Raw genomic sequence first — 21,492 nt, 5'->3', positions numbered from 1 at the left:
CATTTATTTTACGATGATTCCTGGTACTAACAACAAGTGACATTGTAGACGTAAAATACAACTTCTCCATTTTTTTGTTTGATTGATCGACTGTTTTGTACATAATTAGAACTGCACATCATTAAATGTTAGTCCAATGTGTATTGTTCATCCTTATAGAATATAAACTGCATTTTGTAAGTAACAGAAATCAGTCAATTGTTTAACTTCTGCACTTTTATATAACCAAAGCAATTACTTTTGATGCAATTACAGTTTACATGCATGAACATAAAAAAATTAATTATTTTTGTTATTCGGTACTCAACAGGATGTTCATCATAACAAAGCCAAGATTTTCCTGTTATTATTGTTAAATGCAAAAGTTGTTTATGTCTCTGTTTCATGCTACAAATCAACAATTTTCGAGTAGAACCTGAATTAAACATTGAAAATTTCGGTTTTGTTATAAATACTGTTTATTCTTAAGTAATAGACAGGAGGATAACTATGTATAACAAATTTTATTTTTAGGTCATCCTGCCTGTTATGTATCCTCATTCAGTTTTTAAGACAGTGCACAGCTTCTTCCAGTTTTTAGGGGAATCCAGTAAGACAAATACTGCATACATAAAGAAATCAATTGTTATGCGGTAACGGCCAATAGTATGCAATACACCCAATGAGTATGACTAACTGACTGGGGAAACTACAGTAGTCTCCACTTACTTATGATAGCATGCCTGCAAATTATTGTCCAATTTATTTTAGTAGATATGTATCTTATCACTCTTCTTTTATGGTACAAATGCATTGATTTCTGTGTACTATCTTGAGTTGCACCCATGTACAAGCAATATTTGAATAAGTTTGCCACAGTCTTTTTCTATCATATGGTGGCTGCTGGCATACACAACAGGTGACAGGTTGTTCACAAAGGCTGAAACTTGTAACAGTTATTGTCTGTTTTGTAATTGATAGACTGTTTGTTCCAAGTTAAAAATCAAAGAATTCAGGACTCTACATAAAATAGCACTCGGGCAGATCATGCGGCACAAGTAAATGTGTCTACAGCACAATGGGAGTATGTTATCAATAGGTTTCAACAAGTCTACAGCATGTTGTTGAAGTTCAAAGAAAACTATGGCATTTGAGTTTATGTTTTAAGTACATTACTGTAAGTTAAATCAATACTTCACAATTTGGTTGACAATTAATCAAAATTTTTGAATTTTAGACAATGTTGAAGTTAATTTACACCACTACAGTCTATAATTTTCTTGAAGAGTTGCAAATAGTTTATTGTGCTCCATCCATTTCTAAAAGCTTTCTTTTGTTTGACTGGACTCCTGTTTTCTTCAAGTGGTTTCTAGTATTGATGGTTAATGCTGTGTAGAGGAGGATGATAGGTGGATAGTTTCATATCCCTGATCTGTTTTCCTCCTTTTGACATAGAAAAATCACAGCATTTTTTCAGCTTTTGTAAACTACTTTCCTCTGAAGACCTACCACAAATAATTTTCAAAGTTGACTTTTGTGGTGCCGTCTGACAGGCAAGGTGCCAAAGCAAGGTTAGTACCTCGCAACACAACCACAAGTGAGCACAGTCGCTGCCAGAAGCATCAATGAATGAGCAACATTGGCACAGACACGCCCAGAAGAGTTTCCATACGTTGCTGCTTCCGCTCTCTTACTTAAGGCCAAGCAGAGTACTGCTCAGCATAGTCCGTGATTATCTATGAAGATGACACAATCATCTTTCTTCTAGGCCAGCATTGCAAACATTGAATTATTCAGAGCTCTACATAAAAGATTGTCAGTAATACTTCAAGTGAAGAGATTTGTACGTTGTCAGTATCAAGTGATGCACTGAAGTTCAGTGACAGTTATAAGTACTCATGACATTCATGTGGAAATGGATTGTAGCAAAGTTAAGTAATTAATCTTCTCTATGTTATGATAATGTGCTCTAATATTTTACGTGTTGTAATATCCACTCAACCATCTCCCACAGTGGAGTACAGAATCCACTACTGTACCGACCTTGTATTACTTTTCCTCCAGTTTTAGCAACTTCTACTGAAAGACTAACTGTTGCTGCCAATCCTTTCTTCAAACCTCAATTAGCTTTACATTTTCATATCCCATTGTTTCAGGAAGAATCAATAATTATAGTTTTTTGATAAAACAATCAATAGCTGCTTATGGAGCAGTAACAGAAACTCAACTAACCACAATGGTGGAACATAAGAAAATGAACAGGCCAACACGTAATATGGTGGATCTCCTCCACCAAGATGTGGAACAGTATGGAAAAGGAAACAAATTAAGTGGAGGCAGTGTACTTACCCTCAACTGTTTATTTGCTGTCAGGAAGGACACACACAATACCTCTAAGAGATTTGAGGCTTCTGATATTTTTTCATGGCGATAAAGCATTTTTGCCTGTTCATTCTTCAGTGCCAGAATTCTCTCCTGCGTTTCATCTATCTTCATCTACAAATAAATGTTAATATACAACCTTGTTACTTAAAAAGTAAAATAAGTCTTAGAAATGTCAAATGTGAACAATGGTTAATGTCTTCTCTTGAAAACTACCAAGTGCACAGTAGGAAAAACAAACTAACATATAAAAAAAGAGAGTATGTCAGGGAAAAAACTAGGTGTTCTTAATTACTAAATCAGAATCAGTTTCTTGTAGTAAAGTCCAACCTCCCCACTGCTACAGAAGGAAAACAGCGTGGTTCAGGGAAGTATTACTGATTTGTACTTTTTGCAAAGGAGCAAATAGGCCATGATGTTACATTGTAACAGAGAAAATTATTAACATTCGAACTGTGGGAAAGGAAAAATATTCTGATATAAAATAAAATTACAATTAAATGCTGACTAAAGTCATTTTTTAAACTTGCAGTAGGCACAACAAAAAGAAAGTCACATAAACACATCCATCAAAAAAGTAATGGATTTAAGGAGACAAGATTAATCACACAGCCATCCAGACAACAATGACAAGGGAGGCTGACCACAAAATGATTAGGAAAGTAGACAACAGGTGAGATTTACACACCTGAGGTTTTAATGGCAGGAGGGAAGACAATATGGAGGTAACGAAAGGACAGTATCTTACTTATTGCACACCAAAAATCGGGAGCAAGGTGGTAGAGGCAGGAGTAAAACAAATCTACCTAGGAATCAAGATTACACAGGACAGTTGAAACAAGGAAGATTTTGGGAGATTGCAAGAGACGAAGAAAGTTTTCTGTGACAAAAAGAGCTCTACTGATATCAGCTATTGGTATGGAACTGAAAGAAGATCCTGAAAGTCTACATCTGGAGCACAGAATTATATGGAAGTGAAATATGGACTACTGGATATATGGGAAGCAAAAAAGCGAAAGTATCTGAAGTGTGGTGATACTGAAGAATGTTACAAACTAAGTGTGCAATGAGAAAGTACTTTAAGAATAGGTGAGGATAGGAGCTTATGGAAGTCACTTATCAGGTTACTGTGACACCTGCTACTTCATCTACCACATAGTAGTTATGTAAAAGTGAAAAGATTAACTTGACCTCCCACTCAGTTTTATGATTCAATATTCAGTTAATTTGTAAATGCATACATTATCAAAACAAAGCAAACACACGTAACAACTTCAAAGGCAGATGTTCCCACATCAATTATTTCAAAACATGATTATAATGTCAAGTCATATCAAAGTATATGGAGAAAGATATAGTTACCCCGATGTCCTTGTTTTTAACTAATACATCAACAAACTTTATCACCATCCACGAATATTGCTCTTCTACACCAACAGCTCCATCCATATTATTTTCCATGCTTGTCAGATTACTTCTCTGTGGTATCCTACAACATGATATAATTATGTAACGTATTAAACATGGCAAATAATCAAGTAAAGAAGGGTCTTCAAATTACTTCATTTATGAACAAAACAGGAAATTATCTACTTAGTTTACAAATGATTTAGATTTTATTTTACAGCTGATCATTTTTCTTTTATGTTCTTTACCTCTCCATTAGTGGGGTACATAATGATAAGGGGCAAAATAAAGAAAATTGACAATAAAAATTAGTTATGTGAGAGAAAATGAATACAAGACTGTGACAAACAACCAGCACAGCTGAAATGTACAAGAGTGTCAACATCAGTAAGTTATCAAAGAATTTCAGAGACTGCTCCATGGTGATGTTCAACTGACATTAAGTTCAAATAACTTTTAAACTATAGGGAAAAATTTGGCTCACATCCCACTAATGCTTCATGAAGTGTGCCCCAGCTTTAACCCAATTGAAATTAGTAACAATAATAGCTGGATTAGAGTTGATGTAGATTGTTAGTCAAATGGTTTTATTTTTATAAAGAAATGTTTTGGCTCAAAACTACTGCAACTGACAAGTTCTCTTACAACAGTAACCGTTTAGTTGCAAACATAATGAAATTAGATTCATCATCCCATATTGAGCACAATTGTTGTGACAAAATTTAAAAGAAAATTATTGCCACATGGCAAAGAACAAACATCAGTCACCTGGTGTCCATGGAATGGAAAAATTCACAAATTTTATGGTATTTGTTAAAATTGTCTTTGCATAATTTGTTGAATTATTGTTTGTACTCAATTGTCGTGGTCCTGAGTTTATCGTACATTCATATAAAATGAAACAGTGCTGATATTTCCATTAACCCAATGAAATGAGGCCATCTGTGTTGAGGAAAATCAATCATTGTATGCTTAAATCAGCTTCCAGATCCTTCACTGTATGATTAAATGAGCTTTTATTCTATAAAAAAACCATAAACTGTATGACCTTGGCCATACAAAAAAGTACAATAACAAAACAAAGTGAAAGCAGAGAACTCATGTGAAAGTCAGGAGTGGGGTGTTGTCGACAGAATGAGGGTCTCGTGCAATATTTGGTACCTCAATATGGCATGACAAGTAAAGACAGTGACTGCCTAGTGCAGCAACGAATCGGAGACATTGGTGTACACACCCCCAGTGTCCCTTAAGCCATCACGGCAGGAAAATTATTTATGTTAAGAGTGTAGTGCCATTCTGCCAACTCTTGATGTAACCAGCTACAAATTGTAATCACTGCTTAAGACAGTATCGCCATAGTACAGATCCTGCAGCATGAGACTATAACAGTTATTCTGAACTTTACATCAGTTAAAGAACTGAAACCTGATGTGAAACTATTATTCTATAATGAAATGTTAAATGTTACAAGTGTCTGCAACAGCATCAATTTCCAATTGCATGTAAACTGTGTGAGTTGGGTTGGGTTGTTTGGGGGAAGAGACCAAACACCGAGGTCATCGGTCTCATCGAATTAGGGAAGGATGGGGAAGGAAGTAGGCCGTTCCCTTTCAAAGGAACCATCCTGGCATTTGCCTGGAGCGATTTAGGGAAATCGTGGAAAACCTAAATCAGGATGGCCAGATTCAGGATTGAACCATCGTCCTCCCGAATGCAAGTCCAATGTGCTAACCACTGCAACACTTCACTCGGTAAACTGTGTGAACACTATGTGTTTCCAAAGTTGAGTATTTAACACATTCAAGCTTAATTAAATAGCTAACAATCTGTACGTGTGTTGTAGTCTCTGCTCGACCTTCTCCTGAACTAGACTTGCTAGAATATATCTGAATGCCAACTAAGATAGCTCTTTCCAGTTTTTCTTCTGCCACATAATGGAAATCTACATCTACATCCATACCCCGCAAGCCACCTGACATGTGTGGCGGAGGGTACCTTGAGTACCTCTATTGGTTCTCCCTTCTAATCCAGTCTCATATTGTTCATGGAAAGGATTGTTTGTATGCTTCTGTGTGGGCTCTAATCTCTCTGATTTTATCCTCGTGGTCTCTTCACGAGATATACATAGGAGGGAGCAATATACTGCTTGATTCTTCGGTGAAGGTATGCTCTCGAAACTTTAACAAAAGCCCGTACCGAGCTACTGAGCGTCTCTCCTGCAGAGTCTTCCACTGGAGTTTATCTATCATCTCCGTAACACTTTCGCGATTACTAAATGATCCTGTAACGAAACTCGCTGCTCTCCGTTGGATCTTCTCTCTGTCTTCTATCAATCCTACCTGGTATGGATCCTACACTCCTGAGCAGTATTCAAGCAGTGGGCGAACAAGCGTACCGTAACCTACTTCCTTTGTTTTCAGATTGCATTTCCTTAGGATTCTTCCAATGAATCTGTCTGGCATCTGCTTTACCAACGATCAACTTTATATGATCATTCCATTTTAAATCACTCCTGATGCATACTCCCAGATAATTTATGGAATTAACTGCTTCCAGTTGCTGACCTGCTATTTTGTAGCTAACTGATAAGGGATCTACCTTTCTATGTATTTGCATCACATTACACTTGTCTACATTGAGATTTAATTGCCATTCCCTGCACTATGCGTCAATGCACTGCAGATCCTCCTGCATTTCAGTACAATTTTCCATTGTCACAACCTCTCGATACACCACAGCATCATCTACAAAAAGGCTCAGTGAACTTCCGATGTCATCCACCAGGTCATTTATGTATATTGTGAATAGCAACGGTCCTATGACACTCCCCTGCGGCAGACCTGAAATGACTCTTACTTCGGAAGACTTCTCTCCATTGAGAATGACATGCAGCGTTCTGTTATCTAGGAACTCTTCAATCCAATCACACAATTGGTCTGATAGTCCATATGCTCTTACTTTGTTCATTAAACGACTGTGGGGAACTGTATCGAACGCCTTGCGGAAGTCAAGAAGCACGGCATCTACCTGTGAACCCGTGTCTATGGCCCTCTGTTTCTCGTGGACGAATAGCGCGAGCTGGGTTTCACACGACCGTGTTTTTCGAAACCCATGCTGATTCCTACAGAGTAGATTTCTAGTCTCCAGAAGAGTCATTACACTCGAACATAATACGTGTTCCAAAATTCTACAACTGATCGATGTTAGAGATATAGGTCTATAGTTCTGCACATCTGTTCGGCATCCCGTCTTGAAAACGGGGATGACCTGTGCCCTTTTCCAATCCTTTGGAACGCTACGCTCTTCTAGAGACCTACGGTACACCGCTGCAAGAAAGGGGGCAAGTTCCTTCGCGTACTCTGTGTAGAATCGAACTGGTATCCCATCAGGTCCAGTGGCCTTTCCTCTTTTGAGCGATTTTAATTGTTTCTCTATCCCTCTGTCGTCTAATTCGATATCTACCATTTTGTCATATGTGCGACAATCTAGAGAAGGAACTACAGTGCAGTCTTCCTCTGTGAAACAGCTTTGGAAATAGACATTTAGTATTTGGGCCTTTAGCCTGTCATCCTCTGTTTCAGTACCATTTTGGTCACAGAGTGTCTGGACATTTTGTTTTGAGCCACCTACTGCTTTGACATAAGGCCAAAATTTCTTAGGATTTTCTGCCAAGTCATTACATAGAACTTTACTTTCGAATTCATTGAACGCATCTCGCATAGCCCTCCTCACACTACAATTCGCTTCGCGTAATTTTTGTTTGTCTGCAAGGCTTTGGCTATGTTTATGTTTGCTATGAAGTTCCCTTTGCTTCCACAGCAGTTTTCTAACTCAGTTGTTGTACCACGGTGGCTCTTTTCCATCTCTTACGATCTTGCTTGGCACATACTCATCTAACGCATATTGTACGATGGTTTTGAACTTTGTTCACTGATCCTCAACACTATCTGTACTTGAGACAGAACTTTTGTGTTGAGCCGTCAGGTACTCTGTAATCTGCTTTTTGTCACTTTTGCTAAACAGAAAAATCTTCCTACCTTTTTTAATATTTCTATTTACAGCTGAAATGATCGATGCTGTAACCGCTTTATGATAGCTGATCCCCTGTTCTGCATTAACTGTTTCAGATAGTTCGGGTCTGTTTGTCACCAGAAGGTCTTATATGTTATCGCGACCAGTCGGTTCTCTGTTTAACTGCTCAAGGTAGTTTTCAGATAAAGCATTTAAAAAAATTTCACTGGTTTCTTTGTCCCTGCCACCCATTATGAACGTTTGAGTCTCCCAGTCTATATCTGGCAAACTAAAATCTCCGCCCAGAACTATGACATGGTGGGGAAATCTACTCGAAATATTTTCCAAATTATACTTCAGGTGCTCAGCCACAACAGCTGCTGAGCCTGGGAGTCTATAGAGACATCCAATTAACATGTCTGAGCCTTCTTTAACTGTGACCTTCACCCAAATCATTTCACATTTCAGCTCTCCGTCAAATTCTTTCGATACTATTGCACTTCTTATCGCTATAAACACGCCTCCCCCTTCACTGTCCAGCCTGTCTCTGCGGTATACATTCCAATCTGAGTTTAGGATTTCATTACTGTTTACGCCTGGTTTCAGCCAACTTTCTGTCCCTAGTACTATATGGGCGTTGTGACCATTTATTAATGACAGCAGTTCTGGGACCTTTCGATACACTCTCCTGCAGTTCACTATTAGCACATTAATATTGTTATTCACTGTTGCATTTTGCCTACTCCTACCTTGCCGCGTCTCAGGAGGCGTCTTGTTGGGCCTAGGGAGGGAATTCTCTAACCTAAAAAACCCGCATGTGCACTCCACACGTACTCCGCCAACCTTGTAGCCGCTTCCGGCGTGTAGTGCACGCCTGACCTATTTAGGGGGACCCTACATTTCTCCATCCGATAGCAGAGGTCGAGAAATTTGCACCCCAGATCTCCGTAGAATCGTCTGAGCCTGTGGTTTAAGCCTTCTACTCGGCTCCAAACCAGAGAACCACGATCGGTTCTGGGAACGATACTACAAATAGTTAGCTCCGATTCCACCCCGTGAGCGAGGCTCCTGCCTTCACCAATTCCGCCAATCGCCTGTACAAACTGAGGATGACCTCTGAACCCAGACTGCAGGAGTCATTGGTGCCGACATGAGTAACAATTTGCAGTCGGGTGCACCCAGTGCTGTCTATCGCCGCCGGTAGGGCCTCCTCCACATCTTGGATGAGACCCCCAGGCAAGCAGACAGAATGAACACTGGCCTTCTTCCCCGACCTTTCTGCTATTTCCCTAAGGGGCCCCATCACCCACCCAACGTTGGAGCTCCCAATAACTAATAAACCCCTCCCCCCGTGTGCCTGCTCGGACCTTGCTGAAGGAGCAGCCACATGTCCACTCACAGGCAGAGCGGGCGATGCCACACAGCCAGCCTCCACATTGACCCTCCTTTGTCTATTATATCTACCACAGTGTTTAACCACAACTGAGCCCCCACAAGAACTGTCTCTTAAACAAAATTATTTTCGTTTCACGCACAGAAGATTGATCAGGAGCTATCCCCGTGGGCACCACCCAGCCACAGCAAGAGCCGCCTGGCACGGCAGCTGTTGCCAGATATTCTGATTCTCCAGACAGACAATCAACCACTCCTTCGCATACATGCGGAGGGAACAAGTCAGGTATCAGTAACATGATACCCGTGTTGTCAGAGGGCTGAACTCCACCACACGGACTGGCTACACATGCTGGTGACCAAATAGGGTGGAGGAGGGATACGGCGGGGAAGGACGAGAGGAGAGGAATCCCTGCCGTAGACACTAGGGAAGGAGTTCTTCCCGAAACACCTCAGACTAAAAACATAAAATATATAAGTGGTCAAACCCCAAGCAGGGACATAAATGCGAAAAAGGATGACAGAGAACATGCAGAAGGAACAAAATTGCAAGCAATGCACGGAACCAGGCGGATAGCCAGGTCAATATAAATCAGAACACCGAGAAAGGGGAAGTAGGGGGCAATGAGTAGGAGTGAGGATAGGGAGGGAAGGGCAGTGTGAAAGAAATGCAGCCAGGGAAGGAAGAATGAGTGGCCCCATGTGCGCCACGCATGAACTCACGAAAGAACCACGAGCCCCCTGGGGCGCAGTCTCTTAGTGCAACTAGTGTACTTCAGAATAATGTGAGGAAATCTTGTCCTCAGCGTTTTTCTATATGTAATAGACAATCTTGTCCTTGACATAATTCAACGTGTTTCCAGTGTGGTAAGCAAGGCCACATACAGAGCTTCTGTTTACAGCATTGCATTTCAGAGTGCCAGTCTAATGTGACGCTGTGATGTGACACTTAGCAAGTACATGTGGCTGAGCCACACATGGAGGCTTTTCTGCTTTGTGAGAGACCTCTGTGGTAGTCCACAGACAGAACAAACTTTTTGCACAAAATCAAACACTGGAAACTCCAGGTAGGAATATCAACAATGTAGGAAAATACAGATTATGCGCTGTCACGAGTGGCTCAAAAGGTATTAAAGTTCCCATTAGACAGAGGTATACATGTTTCCCCCGTCAAGACACCTATGATCTGACCTGTAGTCCATATGAACTGATCAATAGCCCACAGCTACGGGAGCCTACTTCTGCTTTAATGGCTGTCATGCTGCTATGACAAATTTGTTATTAGTAACAAATAAAAAAACTAAAAATAAATTGTTATAATTGAGACCAAACGCATACCAAGAAATATCAGGTATCCAGAACTAAAATAGGATATTGCTTTTAACTGGCCAGTCTTTCCCACCCCTTACGGGCATGCCCTCTGTGCATTTTTTTTGGCAGGTGTTCCTGATCATTCACAAAATGGATACAGGGGTGCAAACAACGTGTTGCTACCAACCATCATTACACTCCATCCTTACCCCCCACCCATCATTATTCAGGCCTTTCCTTTGTATAATGTAGTTACACTTTTTATATGCTTTTACGTATGTGCCTTGCTGTTAGAATAACAACTTGAATATGTACATAAATGAGAATGTGAATTATCAATGTGTGTGTATATAATCATGAAATACAATATGCACATTTTTGGACATGTCATTGCACTGTGCTTCTGCAAAATTTACTGACACATGGTAAGCCAATATCGAGTAAATTTTTGTAATAAACTTTTTATCCCAAAATAAAGATAGTTTAGCAACTGATGACTGAATTTTATTCTGAAAAATAATGAAAAACTCAATTTAAATTAAAATAGCATTCAACACTTCAGAAAGAATTGAAATAGAACAAACATGCAATAATCAACTTGTATCATCTGCTGCAGTATAAATTGTTGACAAATAATTCTTTTGGCAACCAAAATGCTCAAAGGACCAAATTTAGCTACATATATTCTAATCTTCAAATTTTCCAAGAAATTGTGTGGTCTGATCCATGTGTATCTCACTCTCTTATATTACTTTAGTATTAGTACAACTGATGCTTACATTCTGACCTCAGCAAAACATCAGACTGTCTTAAATATTAATCATTCAAATGCTTTACTGGAAACACACACGCCTGAGGGAGGACTCGAAGCTCCGACAGGGAGAGCCACGTGAACTGTGGCAAGGCGCCTCAGACTGCACAGATAATGCTTTACTGACAAGTGCCTCATCAATCGAGAAATCATTGTTGACAGCCCAATATTTTAAGTAAAAAAAAAAAAAATGATCACAGAACAATAGTAAAATCTCATTACTTGAGTTAACCTCAGTAGTATTGTAAAAGTCAGGTTACATTTGTTTTCAAACATGAAGTGTTTAAAAGGTGCTCAGAGATTAATTAACTTTCTCATCAAGAGTCACATAGACTGCAGAAAATGTTAATATTTGATAATATCATAAAATAAAATGTCGTCTTCTCAAAATTAAACTAAAACCAATGACTTATAGAAATGAGCACTAAAAATAATCGCAGCATAACTTAAGAATATAATATTCTTTCACATATTAAAAATCTGCTTTATAAGTGACGTGGATATTTAGTAACCTAGTAGGTCAGAATGTCCAACTAATTATTTACATTCTGTTTCAACTAGTACATTTCTAAAAAAAAATCATAATAAAACGTTCTACAATTGATCACTTCAAAGCACCATTACAGCAAAGTGAAAACCAAAGGATGTACTTAGCTGTAAACAAACTGTATGAGAAGTCAAGCACGTATGTAATCACTAGAAAGATCTTTTGAACAAGAAATGTCACACAAGTGACTGCACTAGTTGTTGTTTGCTCTCTTTTTTCCCTCCAAAAACTCAACTAATTCATTTACCAAACAGTTATGGAGAGGCTTACAGGTGAGCATGGAATTAATTCATGAAGCAACTGGTCATCTCTCAAAAACACGAATGCTTCTTACAGGTGAAACACCAATTATGTTTTAATTTTTTTTTTCAAAAAAAGTTCCAGGTCCACATGTGAAATGAAAGCAAAGCCTTGCAGTTATCGAACTGGCACAAAACCAAACTTACCATGACCTACAAAATTATAACTTTCCAAATGAGAACATTATAATCACAGTTATCAAAATACGTTTTATGCAGTAAGCTGTTATATTTTCAGTACATTCAGCCTTTTCTGAGTAAAAAGCAGGCAAACTGCACGAGTCCTTGCACAACTGCAGTGATCGCCATATAGTATATTCTGCTTTGTTTGGTTCACTCAGGCTACACTCCTATGTACTCATCAAACCATACTCATTACCTTATTGAAACTATGGCAGCATTTTAACAGATGGTAAAAATCTGTTACATGTTCAGTTCAACAAATTACACTAAAGTATGGAGTCAGTAGTGAAAAACACTCGCAATGTGTGGCTGATAAAATACTGAATCTATGCAACAAAATACTAGATCCACTGTTTACTAACATTTCAGCACTCCACCCGAGTCTTATTCCAGAATTAGTATCTGGTCTGCAGACACTGCCCAAGCTTTAAAACATAGTGTCTCACAGATCACACTTAATCACAATGATTTTTTTTTAAGAGATGTATTGAAATTATAGATATTATTTATAACTCTGAGAAGTTCTAGTTTCCGCAACAACTTACATTTAGCTCATTTGTAGCAAATTTCATCTTTGTGGGTACAAGTAGTAGGTAACAATCCCAAAATTGTACCTACAGGGAGGCTACCGTTTTACTTTATCTCCCGGCACAAAACGCAATGCTTCAGCGCTGTTTGTGACGTATTATAAAGGGGAGAAATGTTTATAAAACTACGTAAGAGGGCGTTTTCGGGCTTTAATGTGTTTCAACAACACATTTTCCGACCTTGTAGGTTACGTATTGTGTAGGAAACATGGCTAATTATATCTGTAATTTTATTTAAAATCCACAGGCACACAAATCTATTTGTTTACAATGACATTCAATTACAAGTTTTAAAACATATAACAATTTACTGTAAGATATTTTGTATACTTACACTGCTAATGCTATACACAATTCTACACAGTTGGAACAGTTCAGCCTTTAACCAATATCGACCGACGCCCCACTGACTACCGGGAACTAACAGATAAACAAACATCTTCGTACAGATCGATGAAGATATTATAATTTGAGGTGTTCCATTCGACTCTAGATCCATGGTCGAAGGGTGGCCGTGGTCGAACGGTGCTTCCCATTTTGGGAGACCTTTGACCAAAACATGATTGCAAGTGGAGAACATTAACTTTCGACGAATTTTAAGAAAGAAAAAGAATAATATTTATCTATATTTTGATCAATTTTTGTTATGATAATAACAAGTCTCTTCTAAAAACGTATCAAAATTTAAACAGAAAGGTGCTGCTTGCTGCAATATCACCAAACCAGGTTTCCACAGACACGAATTTCCTACATACGCATCCCCTCAACACTGCCCTAATGCACGTCAGCGTTTCCACACGCCTTAGTCGAAAACACTACTTACGCGACTTTCAAGACGACCACAAATGAAATTATTCGTACGGGAGTTGCGCCACTTTCAGACGAAGATATTATAGTAACGTTGATGAAGACAAAACGGGCTCACAGATGTTGGATATGGAAACGGCCATCACGTAGGAATCGTTTGCGAACATCAAATATACTAATAAGGCAGTTGTCTAACGAGGATGACGTTTAGTTGAAAATAATTTTTGAATGACTAAAATCTATTTTCAAATCATTTTGATCCATATTTCTGACTCTGTACGAAAGACTAATACAAGTATGCGAGATGTTGTGCCAGCTGGCATTAAATTACACATAACATTGAAATACCTGGCAAGGGGAGTCACAGCAATATACGTAAAGCCTGGTCTAGACAAGCATGAATTTCTTACATGTGTGCGCCCCCACCACCAACCACATAAGTCAACTTGCATGTGAAAGCTCCCGACTTGCACACTATAACACCAGTTCACGCGTAAGTTGCGGAAGTTAAAGGTCGTTCTACTTTCTTGCACGATGTCGCTTTCCCCGCCATCAATTAAGCAAATAAATACGTCCTAAAGTGGCAAGTTATTCTCAAACACTGTGATAGGAACAGCTTTCTAGTATTCAGCAACTCTTTATAATCACTTATTTGTAACAGAATGACACAACATCGTTTGAAGTGACGAAATGGATTAAAAATATTATAACTGAGAGTATGGCCCTGTTGAGGTTCATATTACTGTAGAACAGTCAATACTCTGAGGGTATTTTTCATTTCAGAATAATGATGATAATTTTTGCTTTAGTCCTTGAGTGCAAATATTACTGTGTAATGGAAATTTATTTGTTGCTTTAGAGATTCAGATCTGCTCTTGACCCTCATTAAAATAGTATGCACACATGGTAGTGTTTGTTTTGGCGTTATCACTGAGTAATGACTGTTCTGCACAGTGGACTGAAGTTTAGTTTCAAAATTAAGTACTGTACGGGCAAAATAAACATACATTTACAGCAACAGTGACTTATCAGAACATTGACTAAGCCTGAAAATAAAAAGAAAGCTGAAGTGTTGAGATAAAACCTCACTTTCTGGTACACCTTCAATATATTGTATGTGTTGTCGTCGAGTATCGAGAGCGATGCAAGAAATATCGATCACCGCAGAGATACTGCATAGCAAAGTGGTATCATGAGGTGCCAATGAGATGCTAGGAAAAAGCCATGCCTCCCGTAGTTCCGAGGAGCCACTGCCACGCATCTGCCTTGTAATAGTGTTGCCAGAAGCCAAGAGGGTGGTTCTGTTTGGGGTTGGATGCTGCCCACTTCCAGGAAGTTCCTGAAAGTAACGTTGTTGTGCTACCTACACGCCACAACACAGACGGTGGCAACCATTGAGGAATGCAGAGACTTCTGTATCCAGTGAACTGTGTCAATGCGCCAGCACCATCAGAACTGTGTTAAGAAGTGTCTTTGAACTTGTATTTCCGAGTGACTGTAGTGAAGCCATAGTATGCTCATTCTGTACTTGTATCAATACGTTACTCAGTAATTGTGGCTCATTTAGTGTGCTCTAAACCAGAAGTCCATATATGCCGTTTCATAGCTGCAGTCAAGCATAGCAAGCAAAGATAATTTTGTTTTTAATTAATAAAATATCATTTATCCAGAATGTTCTAATTAACTATATTATCACTATCCACCTCAGTGTCCAAGAAGTCGCACACAATAAGTAAAGTAACACCAAAGATGTAGTGGCGACTATCCCACTGTGACACGCTGTGTAACTAACCCTTTTTTGCAGCGGTGCTAGTTTTCTGTTTGTGTGTGTTGTTACACTGAGTGTTCATGATGTTTCTTCTGGATGAGCCTTTAATGCAAGCTATACAATTATTACAAGCACTGCAAGAAATTGGAACAAAACCATGATCGCCACTCCAGCCTGTTTAGTTGGGAAAAAGTTAACAAACGGTTCAAATTCAGACAGTTTCTCGAGCAAAGCAAGGACGATGCCCATTATGTTGTGAAGTTGACAGCGCATTTCAGCACCTAGGTGTATTAGGTAACCAGTGTACGTAACATTTTTTCTCCACTGTAGGCTAAGATGTATTTCGGTTGGTAGTAATACTGTTTCCAGATCGCCAATCTCATGAGGTCCCCCATGACGAGTTAGCTAACAAACTATCAAATCATTTTAAAAGACAAGTGCATGTAATGGCTGCTGGTTTTAAGTTTCTCAGATTAAAACAGGAGCCAGGAGAGTCCTACAAACGGTGGGTAGCCCACAGCTTCAGCACCCATGTAACTCATTGCCGGCTTACAATAGACAGCCAATTCCAGTGCTTGGAGTGTGCAGTTCACCAGCCATGCTTCATGGTATTACTAAAACAGCATTATTTCGTGTGCTGTACTCTCACAAGTCTCCAACATTTTTGGCAGGGATAGCATTGACCTTTTCGAATTGTCAACTCATAGGAAGGTGTTACAAATTAATTCATCTGGGTTTCTGCCCAATATTAATACATTATGTGACAAGTGTAGTCCTCTTCTCCAAGGCACTTAAGGCACGGACCAAGTGTTCGAGGTCGATGTGATATTGAAAGACGATGCACAGTCCAAGTTTTTGTTGTTGTCATCCTGTCCCTTATGCATACCAAGACTGAGCTGCTGCAGAGTTGTAGTGGTTACAGGACAGTGATGTCATCCATCCAGTGTCGGCCAGCCAATGGGCAGTGGTGGTTTTTACTAAAACATTGGTGAGTTGATACTGTGCGCAGACCCAAAACCTGTTGTTGATTCTTTTCTGTTGCCCTGAGATGAGGACTTGATGGACAAATTAGGTTAGGATCTTCTTTTTCAAAACTTGATTTCCAGGTTGCATCTCTGCAGCTGCCTTCAGATGAAGGGTCAAAAAAAATTTTGTGATCAACACACAAAAGCGATTATTCCAGTTTCAGCAGTTACTATTCGGTTGCGCTACCTCCCTAGCTATTTTCCAAAAGTACCTTGAGCAACTTATGTTGTAAGTACCTTCTTGTTCTAACTACTGAGATGATGTAGTTGTCTCTGGTCATACAACAGCAGAACACTTACAAAATTTAGAGGCATTGTTTCAAGTGTTGTTCAAAGTAGGATTGATGTGCACCCACACTAAGTGTTCCTTCTTTCTCACTGAAACTGAGCATCTTGGCCATGTGATTAATGTGTGTGGCATCCATCCATCACAGTCACACGTGGTGACCATTCACGACTTGCTTGTGCCAACCAATGTATTAGAATTTCAAACTGTAATGAGAAAGCTAACCTATTACAATCGCTTTATGCCAAGTGCTGCTCAGATCACAGTGTCTCTAAATTGGTTGCACTCAAGGGCGTCCTGTTTGTATGGTCAGCTGGTTGTCAGACAGCACTACAGGGGCTGAAGGACACACTACTAAGTGATGGGTGTTCAGTCCACTTCAACCCCAGAATGTCTGTCATTCTTTAAGTAGGTGCCTCATCTTATAGCGATGGCATGGTGTTCTCACATCGAGAGGGCTACAGTGACAGACCAGTAGTGTCTCCATCAAATACATGGCCCAATGCAACTACAGATAACTTGAAAAGAAAGCGTTAGCTATCATTTATGGGGTCACACTCTTCTATCAATATCTGTACGATCGCCACTTTTTTCTAGTTATGGACCACAGACCATTGATGGGGCTGTTTGGATCCTCCCAGCATGTACAGCACAGAAGTTACAATGGTAGGTTCTTCCTTTGTCCATTGGCGTATTGGCCCACTACCAAACACTCCAATGCCGACCTCCTGTTGAGGCTTTCTATTGGTTCTGATGCTGTGTTTGATTCCCCTAAAGATGCCTGTTGTCACATTGATTCAGAATAAATCTGGCTTTTGGAAGATTTTCAGGTCAGCTTCTGCTGTGTGGCGCAGGATACGGCATCGGACCTGCCGTTTTAAATGGTGTTCAAGTTAGTTTGTTGTGATTGGCAATGGAATCTGAAGGGGATCTGCTACCTGGCGTTTCGTCGCTCTTTTGCTCATTGGCGTACCATCTCTGCACAAATGGACGTCCTCCTGATGCACACCAGAAGTAGCGATGCATCAGTCATGATCACTCAGTCCTGTCAGTGGGAAGTTCTTCGGTTGTTGCACCAAGGACACGGGGTATTGTATGCACCAAGCAGTTGGCAAGACACCATTGTACATAACTGGAAATGGATGCACAAATAGAGTCCATGATTTCACTGTGTGCCATGTGTGCAGAGTATCAATTTGCTCGTTCACAGCAGTACTTTGAGTGGTCTCATGTTGACAGACCTTAGCAACAGCTTTACAAAGATTTGCTGCGCCATAGTGGGGCATATGGCAGCTAGTGGTTGTTGATGCATACAGCAAAGTTTTCCTTCAACTTCCCCACGAAGTCTACAACATCAGTCAGGACAGTATCAGCTTTTATGTCGATCTTCTGCACTGAAGGCTTACCCGAGGTAATAGTGTCACACAATGGCTTACAGTTCACATCTTGGAAGTTTGAACAGTCTTGCACTGACAGTGGTATTCAACAAGTCCTTTCATCCATAGTTGTATGGTGAAGCTGAACTCTTTGTACGGACCTTCAAATCACAGATAGACTAGTTGTGTGCCAACCACAAATGGGACTAGACTTTGAAAGTTTTTTTGCTGTCGTATCGTTCCCTGCCCAAGTTGGAAAGTAGAAAGTCGCCAGTGGAGCTCCTGTGTGGTCAATGTCATCAGCAACTGATTTTCTTTCTTGTGTTTGGCAGGGGTCGCAGATGGGAATGGGGGATGGTGTCTGAGGTGTTGTCCATTCCACCTACATCATCCATGGCCCAATGGGGTTTCACAGACAGCTTTAGAACCAGCTTCAGCCAACCTCTCAGAGATTCTGCTACCCCTCTTTTTGTGCACAGATCCTGCATGCAGCAAGGGCATGCAGTGGCCACCATCATAGTCACAGACATCGTGTCTAGTAGCCTGGTCACTCCACAGTGGGAGACACCCATGGAAATCCATCTGACTTCTCCACCAGCGCCGCAGTCATGCTGGCAGGCTATGACGCAGCCAGCAACAGGGTCTCACCCAGCCATCTGGCCGGATGACCTCAAGGACCCAGAAATTGTCTTCAGTGAGCCACCTGAAGCATCGCCTGTCTCTGCATCTATGGCCACTGATGCATACTCTGTCGCTGATTTCCTGGCCTGTATTTCCAGCTGTGTGCATGGTGGATACTGGGGTGTAATTGGGTGCTTGGCGCTGACTTAAGCTTTGGCACCTACCTCCACCATTGCATCAGTGCTACGTCCTCTCCCCACGCTGTTGTGTCCCAGCTCCATTCCTGAAGCCAAGGTGCAATATCGGCCATTAAATATTTCACAAAAGTAGTACTTGGCAGTGTTGACAAGGATGACTATGTTATTGGCATGTTCCTAGACTTGTCCAAGGCTTTTGATATTGTTGATCATAAAAGCTTCTAAATAGGTTGAAAGCTCTAACTTTAAGAGAAATAGCAAATGAGTAGTTTCAATCTTGGTTAGGTCACAGGGGAAATAGGTAGAGGTAGTTCACATTTCTGCTGATGATAAATTTTTAGTAAAACTATTGCAGCCAAGAAACGTATAAACATAGCTGATCCTCAAGATAGCGTATTGGATTCGGTTCTGTTCTTGATATATGTACATAGCCTGGCAAAATCAGTGAAGCACCCAGAAGAAGGGGAGGACACGAAATGAAACTTAACAGATTGAGATAATATGTTATGTTATTTCAATGATTACGAAACTGAGTCGGGTTTACAAAGAGCCCAATAATTAGTCTGAGCTTATACCCATTTTGGGCTCGATCCATGCGCTGATTCTGTTAGGAATGGTGTCATAAAGTCTTATCCTAACTGAGGCAAACTGATAATAATTGCTGTAACTGGTCCATAATTTCCTGTATACTGGCACTCAGATGGAGTCGACATCTGATCTGTCTCACACATTTTCTGATGGGGACAGCTTATGGGATCTTGCTGTCTAATGGAGTAACTCAACATCATGCAGACAGATCATACAGATACATACCATGTGTGGACATGGATTATTCTACTTAAAAATGACACAGTGATACTGCCACATAAATAGTAACACACGTGGACACAGAATATTGTCTTATCACAGTTCCATTAATCACTACCAGCTGTGATCTAATGCCACACCTTGTGGATGCTCATACTATGATGCCAGCAGTAACGCAGCTGCACCTCTCCAAAAAACTGTAAGAATGGAATCTCTCTCCGAGGTGAGACCATACTCAACGATGATGGTCATCTGGTACAGTGCACAACCACAACAGTGATTCTTTACTTAACACAATGCAATGCCGTTTGTCAGCAGCCTATGCTTCCTGGTCACGCGAACACTGCAAACCGAATGCAGTCATTCATGTTGTGATATTAACAGTAGCCTATGAATGAGACATAAATTTATTAGTCTGGTTGTGGCAAACTTGTGAGAGATGAAACAAAATTAATTACTTGTTCTCAGTTACCAGTTGCACATGTGAAAGGTTTACTACAACATACTTTTTGCATATTATGGAGATCCTCCCTTGTGGTGGTCAGATGCAGTCGACCTGAACGATGATGAAGACTATGTCCACCCTCATGTTCCCAAGCTGTCCAACATTGTCACATGCAAATGCCCCACAAATGGACTAGCTGCCCAAATACAGACCCACAATGCACCCCATTTCAAACTCTGATAGTATCTTACAGCAGTGTCTCACATGAGTACATGGCGTCTTTGTGTACTTTGCAGTGCTGACTCAACATCTAGCTCCATTCACACACTTCATATACTCTACTAGACTTGATCACAATACTGAGCATGAACGATGTTAATGGACATTGATGGCTGTTCTACATGGCACAGAGAGAACTGCAACTGTAATGGTGAGTACAAGTACAAAGTTACATTATTATCTGACTGTGTCTTATGGGTGCTTTACCGTTTTTGTCAGGCAGTGCATATCAATGACTTTCAAGACAGTGTAAGACATGGGAAAAAAGTCTCTTTGCTGATGACATCAACATCATAGTCACTGCTATAGCACCAGAAATCCTATTAGAAGAAGCAAATGAAACCCTCAAGGATGTTTTCAATTGGGTAGTATGTAACATCAAATACACTCCTGCAAATTGGAATAAGAACACCGTGAATTCATTGTCCCAGGAAGGGGAAACTTTATTGACACATTCCTGGGGTCAGATACATGACATGATCACACTGACAGAACCACAGGCACATAGACACAGGCAACAGAGCATGCACAATGTCGGCACTAGTACAGTGTATATCCACCTTTCGCACCAATGCAGGCTGCTATTCTCACATGGAGACGATCGTAGAGATGCTGGATGTAGTCCTGTGGAACGGCTTGCCATGCCATTTCCACCTGGCGCCTCAGTTGGACCAGCGTTCGTGCTGGACGTGCAGACCGCGTGAGACGACGCTTCATCCAGTGCCAAACATGTTCAATGGGAGACAGATCCGGAGATCTTGGTGGCCAGGGTAGTTGACTTACACCTTCTAGAGCACGTTGGGTGGCACGAGATACATGCGGATGTGCATTGTCCTGTTGGAACAGCAAGTTCCCTTGCCGGTCTAGGAATGGTAGAACGATGGGTTCGATGACGGTTTGGATGTACCGTGCACTATTCAGTGTCCCCTCGACGATCACCAGAGGTGTACGGCCAGTGGTAGGAGATCGCTT

General features: G+C 40.4%; 1 protein-coding gene across 1 annotated transcript in view; it reads right to left on the bottom strand.

Moving 5' to 3' along the window:
* Positions 1-13,358, bottom strand: part of LOC126299484 (uncharacterized) — a 66,820-nt gene extending 53,462 nt beyond the window's left edge. Inside the window, exons 1-3 of the mRNA XM_049991421.1 lie at positions 13,244-13,358; positions 3,724-3,850; positions 2,329-2,475 (exon numbers count right to left, since the gene is read on the bottom strand). Coding sequence (XP_049847378.1) covers positions 2,329-2,475; positions 3,724-3,822 — 246 coding nt within the window. The 5' untranslated portion in view covers positions 3,823-3,850; positions 13,244-13,358. The remainder of the gene's footprint in view (positions 1-2,328; positions 2,476-3,723; positions 3,851-13,243) is intronic.
* Positions 13,359-21,492: the final 8,134 nt, after the last annotated feature.

This window comes from Schistocerca gregaria, chromosome X, assembly GCF_023897955.1.
Source record: "Schistocerca gregaria isolate iqSchGreg1 chromosome X, iqSchGreg1.2, whole genome shotgun sequence".
Classification (NCBI taxonomy): Eukaryota; Metazoa; Arthropoda; class Insecta; order Orthoptera; family Acrididae; genus Schistocerca; species Schistocerca gregaria.
This window is presented reverse-complemented; position numbering and strand designations above follow the sequence as displayed.